The 17582-nt window shown below is 34.4% G+C and overlaps 1 protein-coding gene and 1 non-coding gene across 4 annotated transcripts in view; one reads left to right on the top strand and one right to left on the bottom strand.

Annotated features, from left to right (window-relative positions):
* The window catches only part of Rad17 (RAD17 checkpoint clamp loader component), a 37800-nt gene that overhangs the window by 3115 nt on the left and 17103 nt on the right, over positions 1-17582 (bottom strand). For all 3 annotated transcript variants that reach the window (XM_047555568.1, XM_047555570.1, XM_047555569.1), the window contains exons 10-15: positions 16949-17060; positions 14039-14221; positions 12673-12758; positions 12414-12560; positions 9553-9702; positions 8599-8719 (exon numbers count right to left, since the gene is read on the bottom strand). In XM_047555568.1, coding sequence (XP_047411524.1) covers positions 8599-8719; positions 9553-9702; positions 12414-12560; positions 12673-12758; positions 14039-14221; positions 16949-17060 — 799 coding nt within the window. The remainder of the gene's footprint in view (positions 1-8598; positions 8720-9552; positions 9703-12413; positions 12561-12672; positions 12759-14038; positions 14222-16948; positions 17061-17582) is intronic.
* LOC124987779 (U6 spliceosomal RNA) lies at positions 7145-7251 on the top strand. The gene has a single exon (XR_007109288.1). It is a non-coding gene; the product is annotated as a U6 spliceosomal RNA (small nuclear RNA).

Here is a 17582-nt window from a genome sequence, read left to right as displayed (position 1 = left end):
ATTATCTCACATATTTACTTTTTTTTTTATAAGAACACTTAGAACTACTTTTAGGAATTTTCAGAAATCCATTATTGGGCTGGGGAGATAGCTCAGCTGGTAGAGTGCTTGCCTTGCAAGCACAAGGCCCTGAGTTCGATCCCCAGTACCGCAAAAAAAAAAAAAAAAAAAGAAATCCATTATTAGGGCTAGGGTTGTAGGTCAGTGGTAGAGCACTTGCCTAGCACAGGAGAGGCACTAGGTTCAATCAGCACCACATAAAAATAAATAAAGATATTATGTCCATCTACAACTAAAAATATTTTTTAAAATACATTATTAGGACTGGGGCTGTAACCAGTGGCAGAGCACTTGCCTAGCACGTGTGAGGCACTGGGTTCAATCCTCAGCACCACATAAAAATAAACAAATAAAATAAAGGTATTGTGTTCATCTACAACTATAAAAATTTTTTTAAAAAATACATTCTTAACTGTAGTCACCAATGTACAATAGATCTCATGAACTTATTCCTCTTAATTAAAAGTTTTTGTCCTTTGACCAACATCTCCCCAATCTCCCCACCCTCAGCTCTGGTAACCAATATTTTACTGTTTCCATGAATTTGACTCTTTAACACTTCATATATAAATGAGATTATGTATATTTGCCTCTCTGTCTGGCTTTTTCATTTTTAACATGGCCTCTAGAAGCATTCATGTTGTTACAAAAAAAGTTTTAAACAGTTTTCCAAGGAAAATGCATGAATGGCCAATAAGTATATACAAAAAGGTTGAACATCACTTATCTTTAGGGAAATGCATATCAAACCCACAAAGAGCTCTTAGGATGGGTCCTCAAAAAATTAAAAGCAGAATCACTGCTGGGTATGGTGGGGCAGTCCTATAATCTCAGCAACTAAGGAGGTAAGAAGATCATAAGTTTAAGGTCAGTTTCAGTAACTTAGTCAGACCCTATCTCAAAATGAAAAATAAAAAAAAAGGAACTGGGCAAGCTGGGGTTGTGACTCAGTGGTAGAACACTTGCCTAGCATGCGTGAAGCAGTGGGTTTGATCCTCACTACCACATAAAAATAAATAAAGGACCACTTACAACTAAAAACAATAAAAAATAAAATTAAAAAAAGGACCAGGGATATAGCTCAGTGGTAAACACCTCTGGGTTCAATACCCAGTATCCAGAAAACAAACAAAAAAACCATAATCATTATATGATCCAGTAATTCTATTTATGAGCATATACCCAAAAGAACTGAAAGCAGAGTCTCAAAGATGTATTTGTATATTCCTGTTCATAGCAGTATTATTCATGATACAGACTGAATATTCCTTATTCAAAATGCTTGGAACCTAAAGTGTTTTAGATTTGGGCCTTCGGAGTATTTGCATATACATAATGAGATATCTTAGGGATGGGATCCAAGTCTAAACACAAAATTCATTTGTTTCATATATACCTTATACACATAGCCTAAAGTTTATTTTATACAGTATTTTTAATGAAATTGTGTTTTGACTATAGCCAGTCACATGAGGTCAGATGTCGAATTTTCCATATGTTGAATCATGTTAGTGCTCTAAAAGTTTCAGATTTTGGAGCATTTCAGATTAGGTGTGTTGAACCTAGAGTCAAACCCAAGTGTCCATCACAACAGAGAAATAACCAAAATGTGGCAGATACATACAATAGAAGATTATTCATCCTTAAGAGAGAAGACAAATTATGATACATGCCACTATAAAGAAGAACCTTGATGACATTAAGTGAAATAAGCCAGTCACACTGGACAAATATTCCCTGATTCCATTTATGTGAAGTACCTAGAATAGTCAAATTCCTAGAGACAGAAAGAAGTAGACAGACAGGGACTAGGGGAATGGGGAAGTGGGAAATAAACATTTAATCGTTATAGAGAGTCAGTTTTGCAAGATGAAAAAGTTCTGGAGAGTCGTTATAGAATAAAGGGAAAATACATAATACTTCTGGACTATATACTTAAAAATAGTTATGATGATAAATTTCATGTTACTTGTATTTTATCACAATTGAATATTTAAAAAGAATGACATACAAGACTTCTAGGATGATTGCCTGAGCTCTTGTGTACCCATCCCCCAGTGAGTAAGCAAAACTGGTGAATATTATTTTTTAAAAATCACTTAAAATCTCTGGAAGTTGTCCTAAGAGCATACAACAAATGGCGAAATATTTATTTAAGAAAATCTAATAGGGGAATGTCTGAAGCATTTGAATCACTATCTTTCCCTCCCTTTCCCACCCCTAGCTCAGCTTGTGGGAAACTTTGTCCTACATGGGTGCAGCCAAGCATGCAGAGCACCTTTTTAATGAGTGTGGAGAGAGGAGCTCCCTTTCCCCACCCAGAGGTTACAGGCTCTACCCCTGGTGCACTGTACCCCCACCCAACTGCAATCTCCTGGGCCTGTTTATTAGTAAAGCAGTGTCCACAATAAGATGGTCAGAGGTCTGAAGGTGAACACTCACTCAGAATAGTGTCTCAGAAGGAGAGGAAGTTCATAGAAAAAGAGAGCTCTGAAGTTCTCCCCAAAGGAACTGATTTTATTTGAAACACAATGTGGGAAAGTTCAAATTTAAGGGTACTTTTGATAACCAGCTCCTCCTATTAAGAGCAACATGCTAAACATAAGTCAACACTGATTCATCAGAAAGAACCAGAAAAAGAGACAGCTAAGAGCTTTCCTGGAATCAGAACAAACCTCAGAGATGAGCCTCAAAAAGTCTACTTGTGCCCAATCATAATGGGATCAGATCAGAGAAATTTGGGGGCACTGTTGAAAACAAAGCCATCAGCCAGTAATTAATGTACCCAAAAAGGTAGAAGTGATACCAGCTGAGGCAGACAGATGGGGCTGTGATTGTGGCTCAGTAGAAGAGCGCTTGCCTAGCAGGTGTAAGGTACTGGGTTTGATCCTCAGCACCACATAAAAATAAATAAAATAAAGGTATTGTGTCCATCTACAACTAAAAAATTAAAAAAGAAAGAAAGAAAGGAACATTGAGAAAAAAAAAAAGACAAAGCCCTGTCAAAACCACTGTACCATAAGTGGGTGACTGAGTGGACATACCCAAAACAGAGCTCTCTGAGAAATGACAATGGCTTCATACTGCAGAAGATAAGACTTCATTAAACAGTTTAGCCAAGTCACAAAACAAGTAAGCACACAACAATAACAAGCCCCCAAAATGGAGAAGAATCAGAATTTAGAATTGCTAATACAGAGAGTAAAATGTCCAATTTTCAACAAAAAAATGCTTAGACATGCAAAGAAACAGAAAGCGTGACCCATACCCAGGAAAAAGCAGGCAAAAGAAATTGCCTCTGAGAGGTCAGACATAAATTTAATAGAAAAAGACTTGGAGGGTCATTATAAATATGGTAAAAAAAAGAAATCATGCCTGAAGTAGTAAAGAAAACTATAATGAGACTGTCTCATCAAAAAGAAAATATCAGGGTTGGGGTTGTAGCTCAGTGGTAGAGCACTTGCCTAATATGTGTAAGGCACTGGGTTTGATCCTCAGTACCGCATATAAATAAAAAAAAATAAAGGTCCATCGACAACTAAAAAATTATTCAAAAAAAAAAAAAAAAAAGAAAGAAAACATCAACAGATATATAAAAAGAACCAAACAAATTCTGGGGCTGGGTTGTAGCTCAGTAGTAAAAGACCTGCCTAGCACAAATGAGGCACTGGGTTTGATCCTCAGCACCACATAAAAATAAATAAATTCAATAAAGGTACTGTGTCTCTCTATAACTAAAAATATTTAAAAAAAAAAATTCTGAACCTGAAAAGTACAATAACCAAATTGAAAAATTCACCAGAGTACATCCAAACTAGCAGACAAAAGAATCAGCAAACTCAGATATTATTGCTAGAAATTAGGCAATCAAAAACTAGAAAACAGAATGAAGAAAAATGAACAAATTCTCAGAAAAATGTGGGACACTTTTAAATACCAGCATACCCTGATGAAGGAATAAGAGAGAAAGAGATAGAGAAAGGAGCACAAAAAGATATTTAAAGAAATAATGACTAAAACCAGCATAGTAAATGAAAGCAAAAGAAATGGAATAAAAATTTATAATGAAAAAAAAAAAAAAAGCCAGTAGGGCATGGTGTTGCAAGCCTGAAATCCAGCGACATGGGAGACTGAGGCAGGAGAATCACAAGATCACAAGTTCAAGGCTGGCCTCAGCAACTTAGCAAGACCCTGTCTACAAAAAAAAGAGAGAAAGAAAAAGGCTGGGGATGTGGATAAGTGGTAAATGCCACTGGGTTAAATCTCCACTAAAAAAGAAAAGCCAAGACATCCTACTTTGAACAAAATTTTATAGCCCTTTTAAAGTTTACAAATCTAACATGAAGGTTCTTCGATACCTTTTCAAAATCCACTACACGGTATAGAGAAACTGAGTAAATAATAACTACATACATTTAGAAAAATGGAAGATGGATTTTTTAAATATTCAAAAGGTAGGTACAGGGGCTGGGGATATAGCTCAGTTGGTAGAGTGCTTGCCTCACATGCACAAGGGCTTGGGTTCAATCCCCAGCACTACAAAAACAAAACAAAAAGGGAGATACAAGCTGGGCATGATGGCACACGCCTATAACCCCAAGCCACTTGGGAGGATGAGGCAGGAGAATCCCAAGTCTGAGGCCAGCTTAGTGAGACTCTGTCTCAAAATAAAAAAAATAAAATAGGAGCCGGGTGTGGTGGGCATACATATAAACCCAGTGGCTCAGGAGGCTGAGGAATGAGGATTGTGAATTCAAAGCCAGCTTCACCAATTTAGCTAGGCCCTAAGCAACACAGTGAGACCCTGTCTCTAAATAAAATACAAAAATGGGCTGAGGATGTGGCCCAGTAGTTATGTGTCCCTGGGTTCAATCCCAGGTACAAAAAAAAAAAAAAAAAAATAATAATAATAAATAAAACCAGTTGGAGAGGTAGCTCAATGATAGAGTACCACTCTGTTCCCAGTACTACAAACAAAATAAAACAAAATAAAACAAAGGGGAGATACAAATAAGGAAAGGAAAAAGGTCAGAATAAACTGTGGTGTTAAGACTGAAATGGAATGTACTGGTGTGAATTCATGTTTTACACACATTTCCTAGCTTTATTTCACTGGAAGAGTCTAGAAACAATGATATTCTAATAACAACGACCACACCTAGTGCTCAAATCCTGTCTCTTAAGTATTATTTCTACTGAAAGGACCCAGAGCTCTCTGAAATTCCTGATTTCTAGAACTGGTGCAGAGAAAGTATAAAAGGAATCTGGGATGTTTTGTTTCAGAAAATAAGAAAGCATTCAAAGAGTTCTGGGGATACATCAAAAGGTAGAGTTAGTTTAAAGCAGAGCCCACTAGCCCAATCTGGACAACTTGAGATCAAAATAAATAATGATAGCAAGAAATACAACTGAAGAAATAAGAGTCAAGAGTTCATACTAACATATACAACCTATCAAATAAGTAAATAAAAAGGCGGGGGGAAGAAAATTATACCTGATAGTATATTTCACTAACAAATGTAGGAGGAATGATATAGCATTAAAGAAAATGTGTTAATCATCCCAGATTCAAAATATCATCATCAGTGGATGCTGTAATTAATGGGTGAAAAAAAATTGTTTTAGTTGTAGGTGGACACAATACCTTTATTTTATTTTTATGTGGTGTTGAGGATTGAACACAGGGTCTCACGCATGCTAGGCAAGCGCTCTACCACTCAGCCACAACCCCAGCCCCGATGGGTGAAATTTTAATGAGAAATGGGGTCTCTTTTTTTTTTTTTGGTACCAGGGATTAAACCCAGGGGCACTTAACTACTGGGCCACATCCCCAGTCCTTTTTATATTTTATTAGAGACAGGGTCTCTCTCTGAGTTGCTTAGGGCCTTGCTAAGTTGCTGTGGCTAGCTTTGAACTTGAGATCCTCCTGTCTCAGCCTCCTGAGCCAATGGAATTAACAGATGTGTGCCACTGAGCCTGGCTGAGAAATGGGGTCTTTACACAGTCTCAAAGCATCTCTTCATAAAACACTTATTAACTTTACATTGGAAAACATGAGAAATATCATCTTACCAAACTATAATAGTTAACTTCAGCAGTAATCGATAAAGTTAACTTTTTAAAAAAAATTTTTTTTTAGTTGTAAATGGACACAATACTTTATTTATTTATTTATTTATTTATTTAATGTGGTGCTAAGGATCAAGCCCAGTGCTTCACACATGCCTGGCAAGCACTCTATCACTGAGCTACAATCCTAGTCCCTAAAGTTAATTTTTATATTATATTATATATCATTATATTCTCCTGACATGATACACTGAGAAGACAGAATAACTTCTGTGGTATTACTGCCCAAAATATGCATCTTGAAATCCAATCAAGAGGAATCATCAAATTGAGGGATAGTGTATGCAATAATGGTCCCACATGCTTCTAAAAGGTCATGGACGAAGAAAGACTAAGGAACTATTACAGATCAAAGGAGACTAAAGAGGTGTGGCACTTATATATCTATAGGCATCATGTGATTGCACACTGGACTGTGAACAAGAAGAGAAAAAATGAAAACATTTTTATTTTATAAAATATATTATTTGGAAAACTGGCAAAATTTAAAAGGAGTCTATAAACTAAATAGTAGAAGTGTATCAACATTAATTTCCTGATTTTGATTTACATAATGCGGCTATGTAGAATGTCCTTGTTTTCTGGATGTACATACTGAAATGTTTTAAGACTAAGGGAACATCACATCCGCAACTACTCAAACAAGATAGAAAAGAATTTGCATGTGTCCTTATGTGTACAGAGAAAGAAAGTGTATATAAGGCAAATGGATAAAAATTTAACACTAGAAAATCCCGGTAAACAGTATACAAGAATTTTTTTGTATTATTCTTGCATCTTTTTCTAGATTTGAAATTACTTCAAAATAAAGGTTTAAAAATTAGCATAATCTTTACAAAAATTTGGCAAGAATAAGGAAACTTCTAGATCCTGACCCAAGATTAATAGTGTCAACTGCTCAACACTTGTCCCACTTTTGTCAGTGAATACACAACATGTAAAAATGTTAAGTATCATGCTTGTTTTGGCAGCACATATACTAAAACTGGAACAATACAGAGAAGATTAGCATGGCCCCTGCACAAGGATGACACGCAAATTCGTGAAGCATTCCATATTTTTCAGCCAGAAGAATGAGAAATTGTGCTCCATTTGTGTACAATGTGTCAAAATGCATTCTACTGTCATGTATAACTAATTAAGAACAAATTTTTTAAAATGTTAGATATCAATACTCTCAAATGGTACAAATTTAAAGTTTCTTGTGTTAAAGGAGATAGCTATCCTTGATCTTTCTTCTGATAGCCCAAAAGGTAAACTCTTTAAAATTTTTAAGAAGTTTGACGAGTTATACAGATTACTAACATTTTCAGTATTACACAACTCCTCTGTTCTACATTGAAGAATGGCACCATGTGACTGTTAATGAAATGTGGCCCTTAAAATACATATTAAAACCAGAAACAACAGTTGGACCTGTGCAATGGGGTATGCCTATAATGCTCAGCTACTCAGAAAGTAAGGCAGAAGGATCTAAATTTGAGCCAGCCTGGACAACTTGGCAAGACCTTGTCTTTAAAACAAACAACAAACAAAAAGAGATAGGGATGTAGCTCAGTGGTGGAGCAGGTCCAATTCCCAGGACCGAGAGAGAGAGAGAGAGAGAGAGAGAGAGAGAGAGAGAGAGAGAGAGACAAACAACTGACAGAAAAATTGGTGAAGTTCACAGAAAAGTAAATCCCAGAAGAAATACGACCTGTCCAAGCATGTACTGCCTAAGTGTTTGTAGCATTATTTATAATTTCGAAACTTGAAAATATATTATTAATGGGCACCATTTGTAATACTGAAGTCAGGCAAAATATTCATCAATAAGCTAAATAAAGTTTTAAATCTTGAAAAAATATATTAGATTTCAATATCTTTTAGTACTGGTACTTTGACATTAACTTATAAAATATGGAAGTCTATCCATGGTAAGTGATAAAAGCAAATTAATTTGTCTTATTCTACCTATTTCTATAGGCACAGAAAAAAGGAGAATTTACACTAATCTATCAAAAGCAGATCACCTACCTTAAAGGGTTAAAGGGGAGGTACTTTGAATTTTTATTTTGTATTTTTGTTTATGGGTGGTTGGTACTAGAGGGATTGAACTCAGAGCCTAGGTTCTACTAATGAGCTATGTCCCCAGCCCATTTTTACTTTTCATTTGGAGACAGAGCCTCTCTAAATTGCCTGGGTTGGCCTCAAACTTGCCATCCTCTTGCCTCAGCCTTCTGAGTTGCTGGGATTACAGCTGTGCACCACTATTTTTTTTTTTTTTTTTTAAACACAAAGCATGTATTAATTCTGGATCAAAAAATAAAGGAAAGGAGAAAAACTTATTAGTATATAACCATGAATGACTCACAAAAAGAAACTGGCATAAAACACTACTTCTTGGAAAAAAGGAAAACCTCTGAGTACCTTGATTTCTCATTGGAATGGTTAGCAGAGCAAGATATGGCAACAGCTGAGTTTGGAGGCATAAAGCTGGTAAGCAGAAGTCAGAAAAAAGTGCTTTTGCTGCCAAGCAGTTTTCCCGATACTGTATGGAAAAGGAAAAAAAAACACACGACAGGAAAATGAAATTAAAAAATAATAGATGTGTTCCAAATAAATTGTTTATTATATCACAAACTGTGTGAGTTTATATACACAAACATACTTTTGAGAGTTTATCTAGACTGAATCCTTTAAAATTTTCCTAGCATTATCTAATATTATGTTACATCAGCAACAACCTCACATATCTTGTATGTACCTATCTCTTTGTATCAAGAGGCCATATTTAAGTGATTAACCTATATAATATAGGCTTGTATAAGAACACTTGATGATGTTTACACAACCATGAACCTGTTTAACAATGCTTTTTTTTTTTTTTTTTTTTTTTTTTTAAACAATGCAGTTCTTGAACGTTCTCTGCCCCAATGTTAAAAGTCCTCGGAATGTGTCTGTGTAGTTAAGTGATGCATGACTGTACATTGTATTGTGACTAACTAGTAGTCACTATGGTGTATAACAGACCTCAAACTTATTCCTTCTAACTGAAATGTGTACCCTAGGGTGTTTTAACTAAAACTAAAATATAACTAAACTTTGATTTCCCTAAAGTTCAATCAACAAACAGATTTGTACTTTCAAATTTTGATGTTTTTCCCTTAAAAAAAAAAAAAAAAAAAAAAAAGACCTGAAGAAAATGGTCCTTTTTACACTTTATCGTCATCATTCCAAGAAAACTGTAGGCTTCAGCAACTATTTTACTAAAATAAAACCTTATTCTCTTTTCACTTAAAAAAACAAAACAGCTTTATATATATATTTACATATTAATGTTCACTTATTCATTCAAAGTATACTTTTAAACTTTATTCTTACCTTTTTAAATATTAGAAACCACTGGGGTTTGTGTAAGGGTCGAAAACTTGATCCTCCTCCTTGGCAATGAGCAAATCCTCGGGCTTTGTTGGAATGCATCACACCTCTTGTAGCTATAGATGTACTATATTCCCTGAGTAAAGAGCGTGTCTAACAAATGAGACAAGATGTGAAATGTAAGAGATTTACAAAATTAATTATTATTATTATTATTATTATTAGGTACTAGGGATTGAAGCCACATCACTAAGCCACATCCCCAGCTTTTTAAATTTTTCTTATTTTGAGACAGGGTCTTAGTAAATTGGTTAGGGTCTTGCAAAACTGCTGAGGCTGGCTCTTGCCTCAGCCTCCTGAGTCACTGGGATTATACGCATGTGCCACCATACCAGCTACAAAATAGTATTATTGATACATACACAAAAATTAACTTAAATATTTGGTTACTATGTGTTCACTTTCTCCAACATTATTGCAGCCCTAGAAATAATAGTGCTACAAAATTATTTAAAGCAAATTCAACTGTGACAAAGAATGAAATGCAATGAGCGAACCCTGCTTGGGTCCTGGATAGGGGTAGGGTAAACAACTTTACATACATTTTTATTTAAAAAAAAAAAAAAGAAAGAAAGATTTTTAAAAAAAATTTTTTTTAAATTTTTTTTAAAATTGTCAATGGACCTTTATTTTGTTTATTTATATGAGTTGCTAAGAATTGAAGCCAGTGCCTCACACATGCTAGGCAAGCAATCTATCACTGAGCTATAACCCCAGCCCTTTAAATACATGCTTAAGTATTAAGTGTTATGTTTGTGATTACTTTCCAATTATTCAGTCAACAAGTATGTAAATACAGAGATTAAGCAAATTTAGCAAAACATAAAAAAAATAGTGAACAAAATCTTAAAAATATACAGCTTTGGGGCTGGGGTTGTAACTCAGTGGTACAGTGCTTGCCTAGCATGTGTGAAGCATTGGGTTCAATTCTCAGCACCACAAAAAATAAATAAATAAAATAAAGGTACATCAACAACTAACAAAAATATTAAAATATATATACATATGTATACACACACACCACACACACATATATATATTCAGTCTTTCTTTCCTTTCTTCCTCTCTCTCTCTCTCTCTTTCTTTTTTTCCCTGTATCAGGGACTGAATCTAGAGGGTGCTTTACCACTGACTTACATCTTCAGCCTTCTTTATTTTTTTATTTTGAGATAGGATCTCACTAAATTGCCAAGGATGGCCTGGAACTTGTGATACTGCTACCTCAAACTCCTGGGTAGTTGGATTACAGATGTGTGCCACCCATTGTATTTGATTCTTTTGTCACAGTTGACTTTGCTTCAAATAATTTTGTAGCACTATTATTTTTAGGGCTGGCAAGGGTATTCAGGTTTTCAATGTACTATTCTTCCAACTTATGTATAGGTTAGAAAATTTCAAAATAAAAAAGAAGCAATTATATGAAGATATAAGAAATGACAGAAGTTTAAGTTGATAATATATTAATTACCAGAGTTGATTACTACCCACTGTATACATGAATAACAATATCACATTGAGCCTCATAAATATGTACAAAAAATTATGTGACAAACAAAAAATATTTATTCTAAAAAAAGAATTATTCTAAAAATTAAATAAATGAGACAGGCATGATAGCACGTGTCTGTAATCTCAGCTAGTCAGGAGACAGGCAGGAGAATCCCCAGTTTGAGGCCAGTCTAGAGAACTTAGACCCTGTCTCAAAAGAAAACACAAAAAAGGATGGGGATGCAGCTCAGAGGAAGAGTGCCACTGAGTTTAATCCCCAATACCTAGAGGAAAAACACAAAAACCAAAACCAAAAATCATACACAAAACTGCCGAGTTACGAAAATCTAGTTATTAATGTCATTTCAATATTTACAACAGAGAAATATTAACATATTAAAATTGTGTTGTCCAGAAGGATTTCTATAATGATGGAAATGTTCTGTGGTAGGGTTGTTCAATACAGTAGCTACTAGCCACATGCAGTTATCAAATACTGGAAATACATGGCTAAATTTTTAGTTTAATTTAAATTTAAAAGAGCCAAATGTGGCTAATGGCTGCTGTACTTGTAAGATATTAAGAAAAAACACAGAGGTTCGCAATATGGAGCATGCCTATAGTGCTAGCTTACTGAGTCAGGAGGCTCACTTGAGACCAGGAGTTTGAGACTACCCTAGTCAATGTAGCCAGACCCTATCACAAAAAAACAAATTTGGTGCTGGGAATTGAAACCAGGACCTTATGCATGCTAAGTACATGATCTGTGCTAAGCTAACCCCTAGTTAATTTACAAATTTTATAATAATTTCAAATTTTAAAAAAAATTTATAATAGTTTCAAATTTTTTAAAAAATTTAAATGAACAGTGAATAGCAAAACATACAGTCGTTGTCTTTATAATTTTCTTTTTTAAAAAATATTTTTAGTTGTAGATGGCACAATGCCTTTATTTTATTTATTAATTTTCATGCAGTGCTGAGGATAGAACCCAGCACTTCACACATGTGAGGTGGGCACTCTATCACTGAGCCACAATCCCAGTTCAATTTTCAATGGCTGTTAAATTTTCTGATTGTAAATATATTAATTTTGAAATCAGAAAATAACTTCAGGAAAATATAATGCTATATTATCAACAGAAAAATCAGATAATTTACTGAAGCTTCATTACAAACACTGGATTGGATGAATTCATTTTAGCATAGTAATTAAGAAGTCGCAAAATTATGTCAAATAATTAAGGATAAAAGCAAACTTTATTTTCTTAGGTCTAGGGAAATACAAACAAAAACATATAGGTCAAATGGTCTTACATTCCATTCACCACTGAGGACATCAGCAAAACTGAGAAATTCACTGGCTCTCACAAGGTCATCTACTTCCATGAAGAAATCTATGTAGTTCTGATGAAGATATAAATTAAATAACTCTCCTGGCATGTGCGACATTTCTACTACTTCCTATAAAAAGAAGCATAAACACATATATACTTTTGATCAAAATATCATTGTATATATACACACATGTAATACATGCTTGCTAAACAGTACTAAGTGTTATTAAAGACCGTACCTCAGGTTGAACAAGTAATGTATCCCGTTCATACTCTGATAAATGAGACGGCAACCGAGGTGAATCCAATTCTGTTAAAGGTGCTCCTACAAAAAAATTTCTGTATTTAAAATAATGCCATCTTTACAATTATATAGTACCTTTTATTTGAAGATTTTTTCAACACTTCAGATGCATAATGTCAAAATACTAAGGCAAGTTATTAAAAATTACTGACAGTAAAATAATCGGAAGTTTGCTGATTTTATTACCATTAATAAGTACTAAATTTGAAATTCAAATGTCTGGATTTTGCTTTTCTAGGCCTAAAATATTTTCTAGGCCTAAAACATTTTCTCAAAGCACTTCTCATTTCATCTTTCTAGCTCCGACTGCTTTCTTCCTTTGATTAATTTCAATATAGAACTCTACATTTTATTTGCTATATACAAAGACGCTGCTCTCTGCATGGGAGAGCAGGAATTCCATCCCCTAATGCAAGACAGGTCATAAACAAACAATGGGGAAGAAAAAAATGGGTGAAAGGAAAAGAATCAGGTGAGAATGGCCACTAAGGTATAGAGGTGAGAGGATCCAAGACAGAGTTTGTCTATTGCCGTCTAAGTGATGGCCATTTCTTTTTTTCCTATGTGGCATGAAAGTTTCCACATAGAAATTCTAATTTCTTCCTTCAGAATTATATGACTATTAACTGATATTTGCTATGTAAAGAACAGGAATTTGAGATTTCATTCAAAGGAGGGACAATTTGGGAGGTTAGAAATGAGCAATAGGGGTGGATGGACTAAGGGGCAGAAGGCATCAAAAAGGGAGAAGAGGGCAATGAACACTTCTGGTTGGGGGCCAGCAAGTTACTGAAAAGTAGAGAAATTTAAGAGAAGCAAAAGAAACCTTAAATTACCTATCAATTTGCCTAGGACCCTCTTGCCTAGAGCCTAACCGAACCAATGTCTTACCTTTAGCAAATTATAATTTTAATAATTTAAAGACATGGATATGGCCTACAGTAGGTTTTTTTTTTGTTTGTTTTTTGTTTGTTGTGGAACTAGGGATTGAATCCAAAGGTGTTCCACTACTGAGCTGTATCCTGAACCCTAAGTTGCTGAGGTTGGCCTCCATCTTGAGCTCCTCCTGCTTCAGCCTCCCAAGTCACTGGGATTATATTTAATCTGGTTTACAGTCAGAAAACAATTCAAATAGCAAAATACACTTTCCTGCTATGTCTTAAGCCCTGTAAGATAGTATCTAACCTAGTCCTGGCTCTTGTAATGAAACAAATACATGGCATTTTAAAAAATGTGTCATCTTCTTTCCATTTTGAGAGTAATATCCAATAGATAAAGAAAAAAAATGCACAGTTTCTTACTTTTACAATACAGAATTTTCCCCAAAGCTCTGAAGAGAAAGAGAGAAGCATCTTTGCCACCAATAGCTTGGATCTCTTGATTTTCAAAAACCCGATCAGGTTTTTTAACTCGCTTTGATTTTGACAGCGCAGCATCTGATTTTAATGATACTCCTTTTTTCCTTGGCCATAAATTGCTCTCTCCTAAATAACACATACCCAAGTGACAATATTTAAAATAAAATCAAAATATGAAATTAAAGTTAAGAACATTTCCGATAGTTATACTAAACATTCCAATTAAAATGTTTTTCTAATAGACAATAATTATAAAATATGTGAACTATGTCAGAGTCCTCTTTGGGCTGCTATTAAAATGGGAAAAAAAAGTTAATTAAAATTATCTCATAATCCCCAGCACCAAAAGAAAAAAATCTCATGATGCCTATTGTGAATTTTCACGTACAAAATGACACACTAACGCGTACCACCTTGGTTTCTCATGGTGTTATATATACTGTACTGCCTGCCTTTGGTGCGTGGATATATATTATTTAACCCTCACAGCAATTCTATGAGGGGGGAAATAATGATGACAGTTAAATGAATATAAAGAGTTTAACTGACTCAAGGTCATTAGTGAGTAATCAGAACCCAAGCAGTCAGGACTTAAATCACAGTATTTCTTTCATTATGAAGGTCAGAGAATTAAATGAAAAAAACATGGAATTGTTCATATAATTCTTGGTCCACTCAAAAATTATATTCTTGCTGGCACAAGCCTGTAATCCCAGTGGCTTGGGAGGCTGAGACAGGAAGATCACAAGTTCAAAGCCAGTTTCAGCAAAAAAAAGCAAGGCACTAAATATCTCAGTGAGACCCTGTCTCTAAATAAAATACAAAATAGGGCTGGGGATGTGGTTCTGTGGTTGAGTGCCCCTGAGTTCAATCCCCGGTACCAAAAAAAAAGGTACACTCTTCACTTTAAAACTTCTGAGCCCAGAGCGATAATGTTAATTTGGTAGGGTTCCAAATTGGTCAACTTTAGCTTTTCTACCTCATAGATTCCAATACTAAACTTTGGCATGTTCATTTATTTTTTATTCTGAATTTTTTATTTTTAAAAATATTTAATTATTTGTGATACTGGGAATTGAAATCAGGGGTGCTCCACCACTGAACTACAACTCCAGTCCTTTTTATTTTTTAATTTTTATTTATTTATTTATTTATTTATTTATTTATTTATTTATTTATTTATTTATGGTACTGGGGATCGAACCCAGTGCTTGTGCTTGCAAGCACTCTACCAACTGAGCTATCTCCCCAGCCCTTATTTTTTATTTTGAAACAGTCTCACTAAATTGCTGAGATTGGCTTTGAACTTGTGTGATAGTCCTGCCTCAGTCACCTGAATAGCTGGGATTATAGGCCTGTGCTACTGTACCCAGCTTACTTCACTTATTCTTTATACAACCCCATGAGATAAGTTCTTAAATAAAGGGTGAGAAAATAAAGGCACAAAAAATGAAGTTACACCACAGGCCTAACCAACTGTTGCTAAGGCTGACCTTCAGCTTTTTTTTTAATATATATTTTTTTAGTTGTAGACAGACATTAACACCTTAATTTTTTTTATTTATCTTTATGTGGTGCTAAGGATTGAACCCAGGGACTTGCATGTGCTAGGCAAGCACTCTACCACTGAGCTACAATCCGAGCCCTGACATTCAACTCTTGATCCACCTGCCTCAGTCTACCGAATTGCTGGGATTACAAGTGTGTGCTACCAAACCTGGCAGGCCTATCTACTTAAAGTGGCAGAAAGAGAATTTTCCTGAATAAGTGATTTCAAATAATTTTAAAAAGTAAAGTACCAAATCATAAATGAATCAAGATTTGTCTCAAACAGAGATAAGTTCTTTGTACCAAGCTTCAGATATAAGTATGTAAACAATGACAAATTCATGCATGTGTGTATCTATAAAATTTTAAGCCATTGTATCAATAAAAGTGTGGATAGCTGTAGTCCCTCCTTACTGGGGATATGTTCTAAGAACCTCAATGGATGCCTGCAATTTCAGATAGTACCCAACCCCCCAGTTACTATGTGTTTTCCTAAATATATACATATACAAATTTAATGTCTTTTCAATTTAACTAAGTATTTATCATATACTGTGGTCATATGCAACTTTTGTAGTTTGAGGTGTGACAGCAAAACTAACAAATTTCTTTTTTCCTTCTTCATGTTTTCAGGGGTAAGATTCCTTCTTATCAATAGATCTTAGCAATCTCGTCATATAATTTTCTTTATTTCTTCATTAAGATAAGAACTTCCAACTTTTCATTTAAAGCAGCACCTTATGAATTCTCTTTGGCATATATGAACAGCCAGCATCACTATTCTTGCACTTTGGGGCCATTATTAGGTAAAATAAGTTGCTTGAACTGTGACGTCATGATAGTTGATTTGGTAACCAAGATGGCTCCTAAGTGACTCTCAGGCAGTATATAGTGTGGATACAATGGATAAAAAGGAGGATTCACTTAATGGGTAGGACAGCAAAAGAGCTTGTCACATTATTCAGAATGGTGCAAAATTTAAAACTTATGAATTGTTTACTTCTGGAATTTTCAATTTAGTGTTTTGATACTGCAGCCAACCATGGGAAACTGAAACCATAGATAAGAGGAACTACTGTATATCAATTATAAGTTAAAATATGCTTAATTTGGGTTGGGATTACAGATCAATGGTAGGGTATTTACCTAGCATGTGCAACACCCTAAATATGATCTCCAGCACAGCAAAAATAAATAAATGCAAATAAAAATAGAAAAAGATTAGTTTGATTTCATTTCATGAATGTTATTCACGAAAGTTATTCATCTATAATAATATCATATGAATGTGTCTTTAACAGTTACCTTTTGAAGAAGAAAACTGGAGGCTATTTATTGCACTTCTGATATCACCAGAACATCCTTGACAAAGCAATTCTAAAGAAGTTTTATCAGGGAGAATAATTTTTCCTCCATTCTAAAATGAGAAAATTAAATTTTAAAAAGTTTTCTTAAAAAAATTTTCTAAACTAAATGGAGGTAAATTATAGGAGTATTAAATACTGTTTGTTTAACCAAGTTATATTTCTAAGTTCTTGCTTTCTCACTATACAAATACATGTACACATACACAAAGTTGTTTCATATATGTTTAAGATACATGTCTATTTTTAAGATATGTATTCAATCTAAGTATATATCTATACATGTTTACATCAATTTACCATACCTGTGTAGTGTAAGTATAAGGCAAGAAAATTTTACCTACCTCTCTCTTCTTCAGAAATTCCTAATGGTTCACTGACAAATGACTTATGTGACCAGTGATGGCCTATCCCACTTAGGATACTGTAACAACTGATTATAATAAAAAAATAGTACGATACTATAGTTTTTCAATATGTAATTTTATTTTAAAATTTACTAACCAAAGCTGTGGCAAATGTTCTTTATGAAAAAGTCACCCCAAATTCCAAACGTTGTCATAAGTGTTAATATT

This window comes from Sciurus carolinensis, chromosome 6 (assembly GCF_902686445.1).
Source record: "Sciurus carolinensis chromosome 6, mSciCar1.2, whole genome shotgun sequence".
Classification (NCBI taxonomy): domain Eukaryota; kingdom Metazoa; phylum Chordata; class Mammalia; order Rodentia; family Sciuridae; genus Sciurus; species Sciurus carolinensis.
This window is presented reverse-complemented; position numbering and strand designations above follow the sequence as displayed.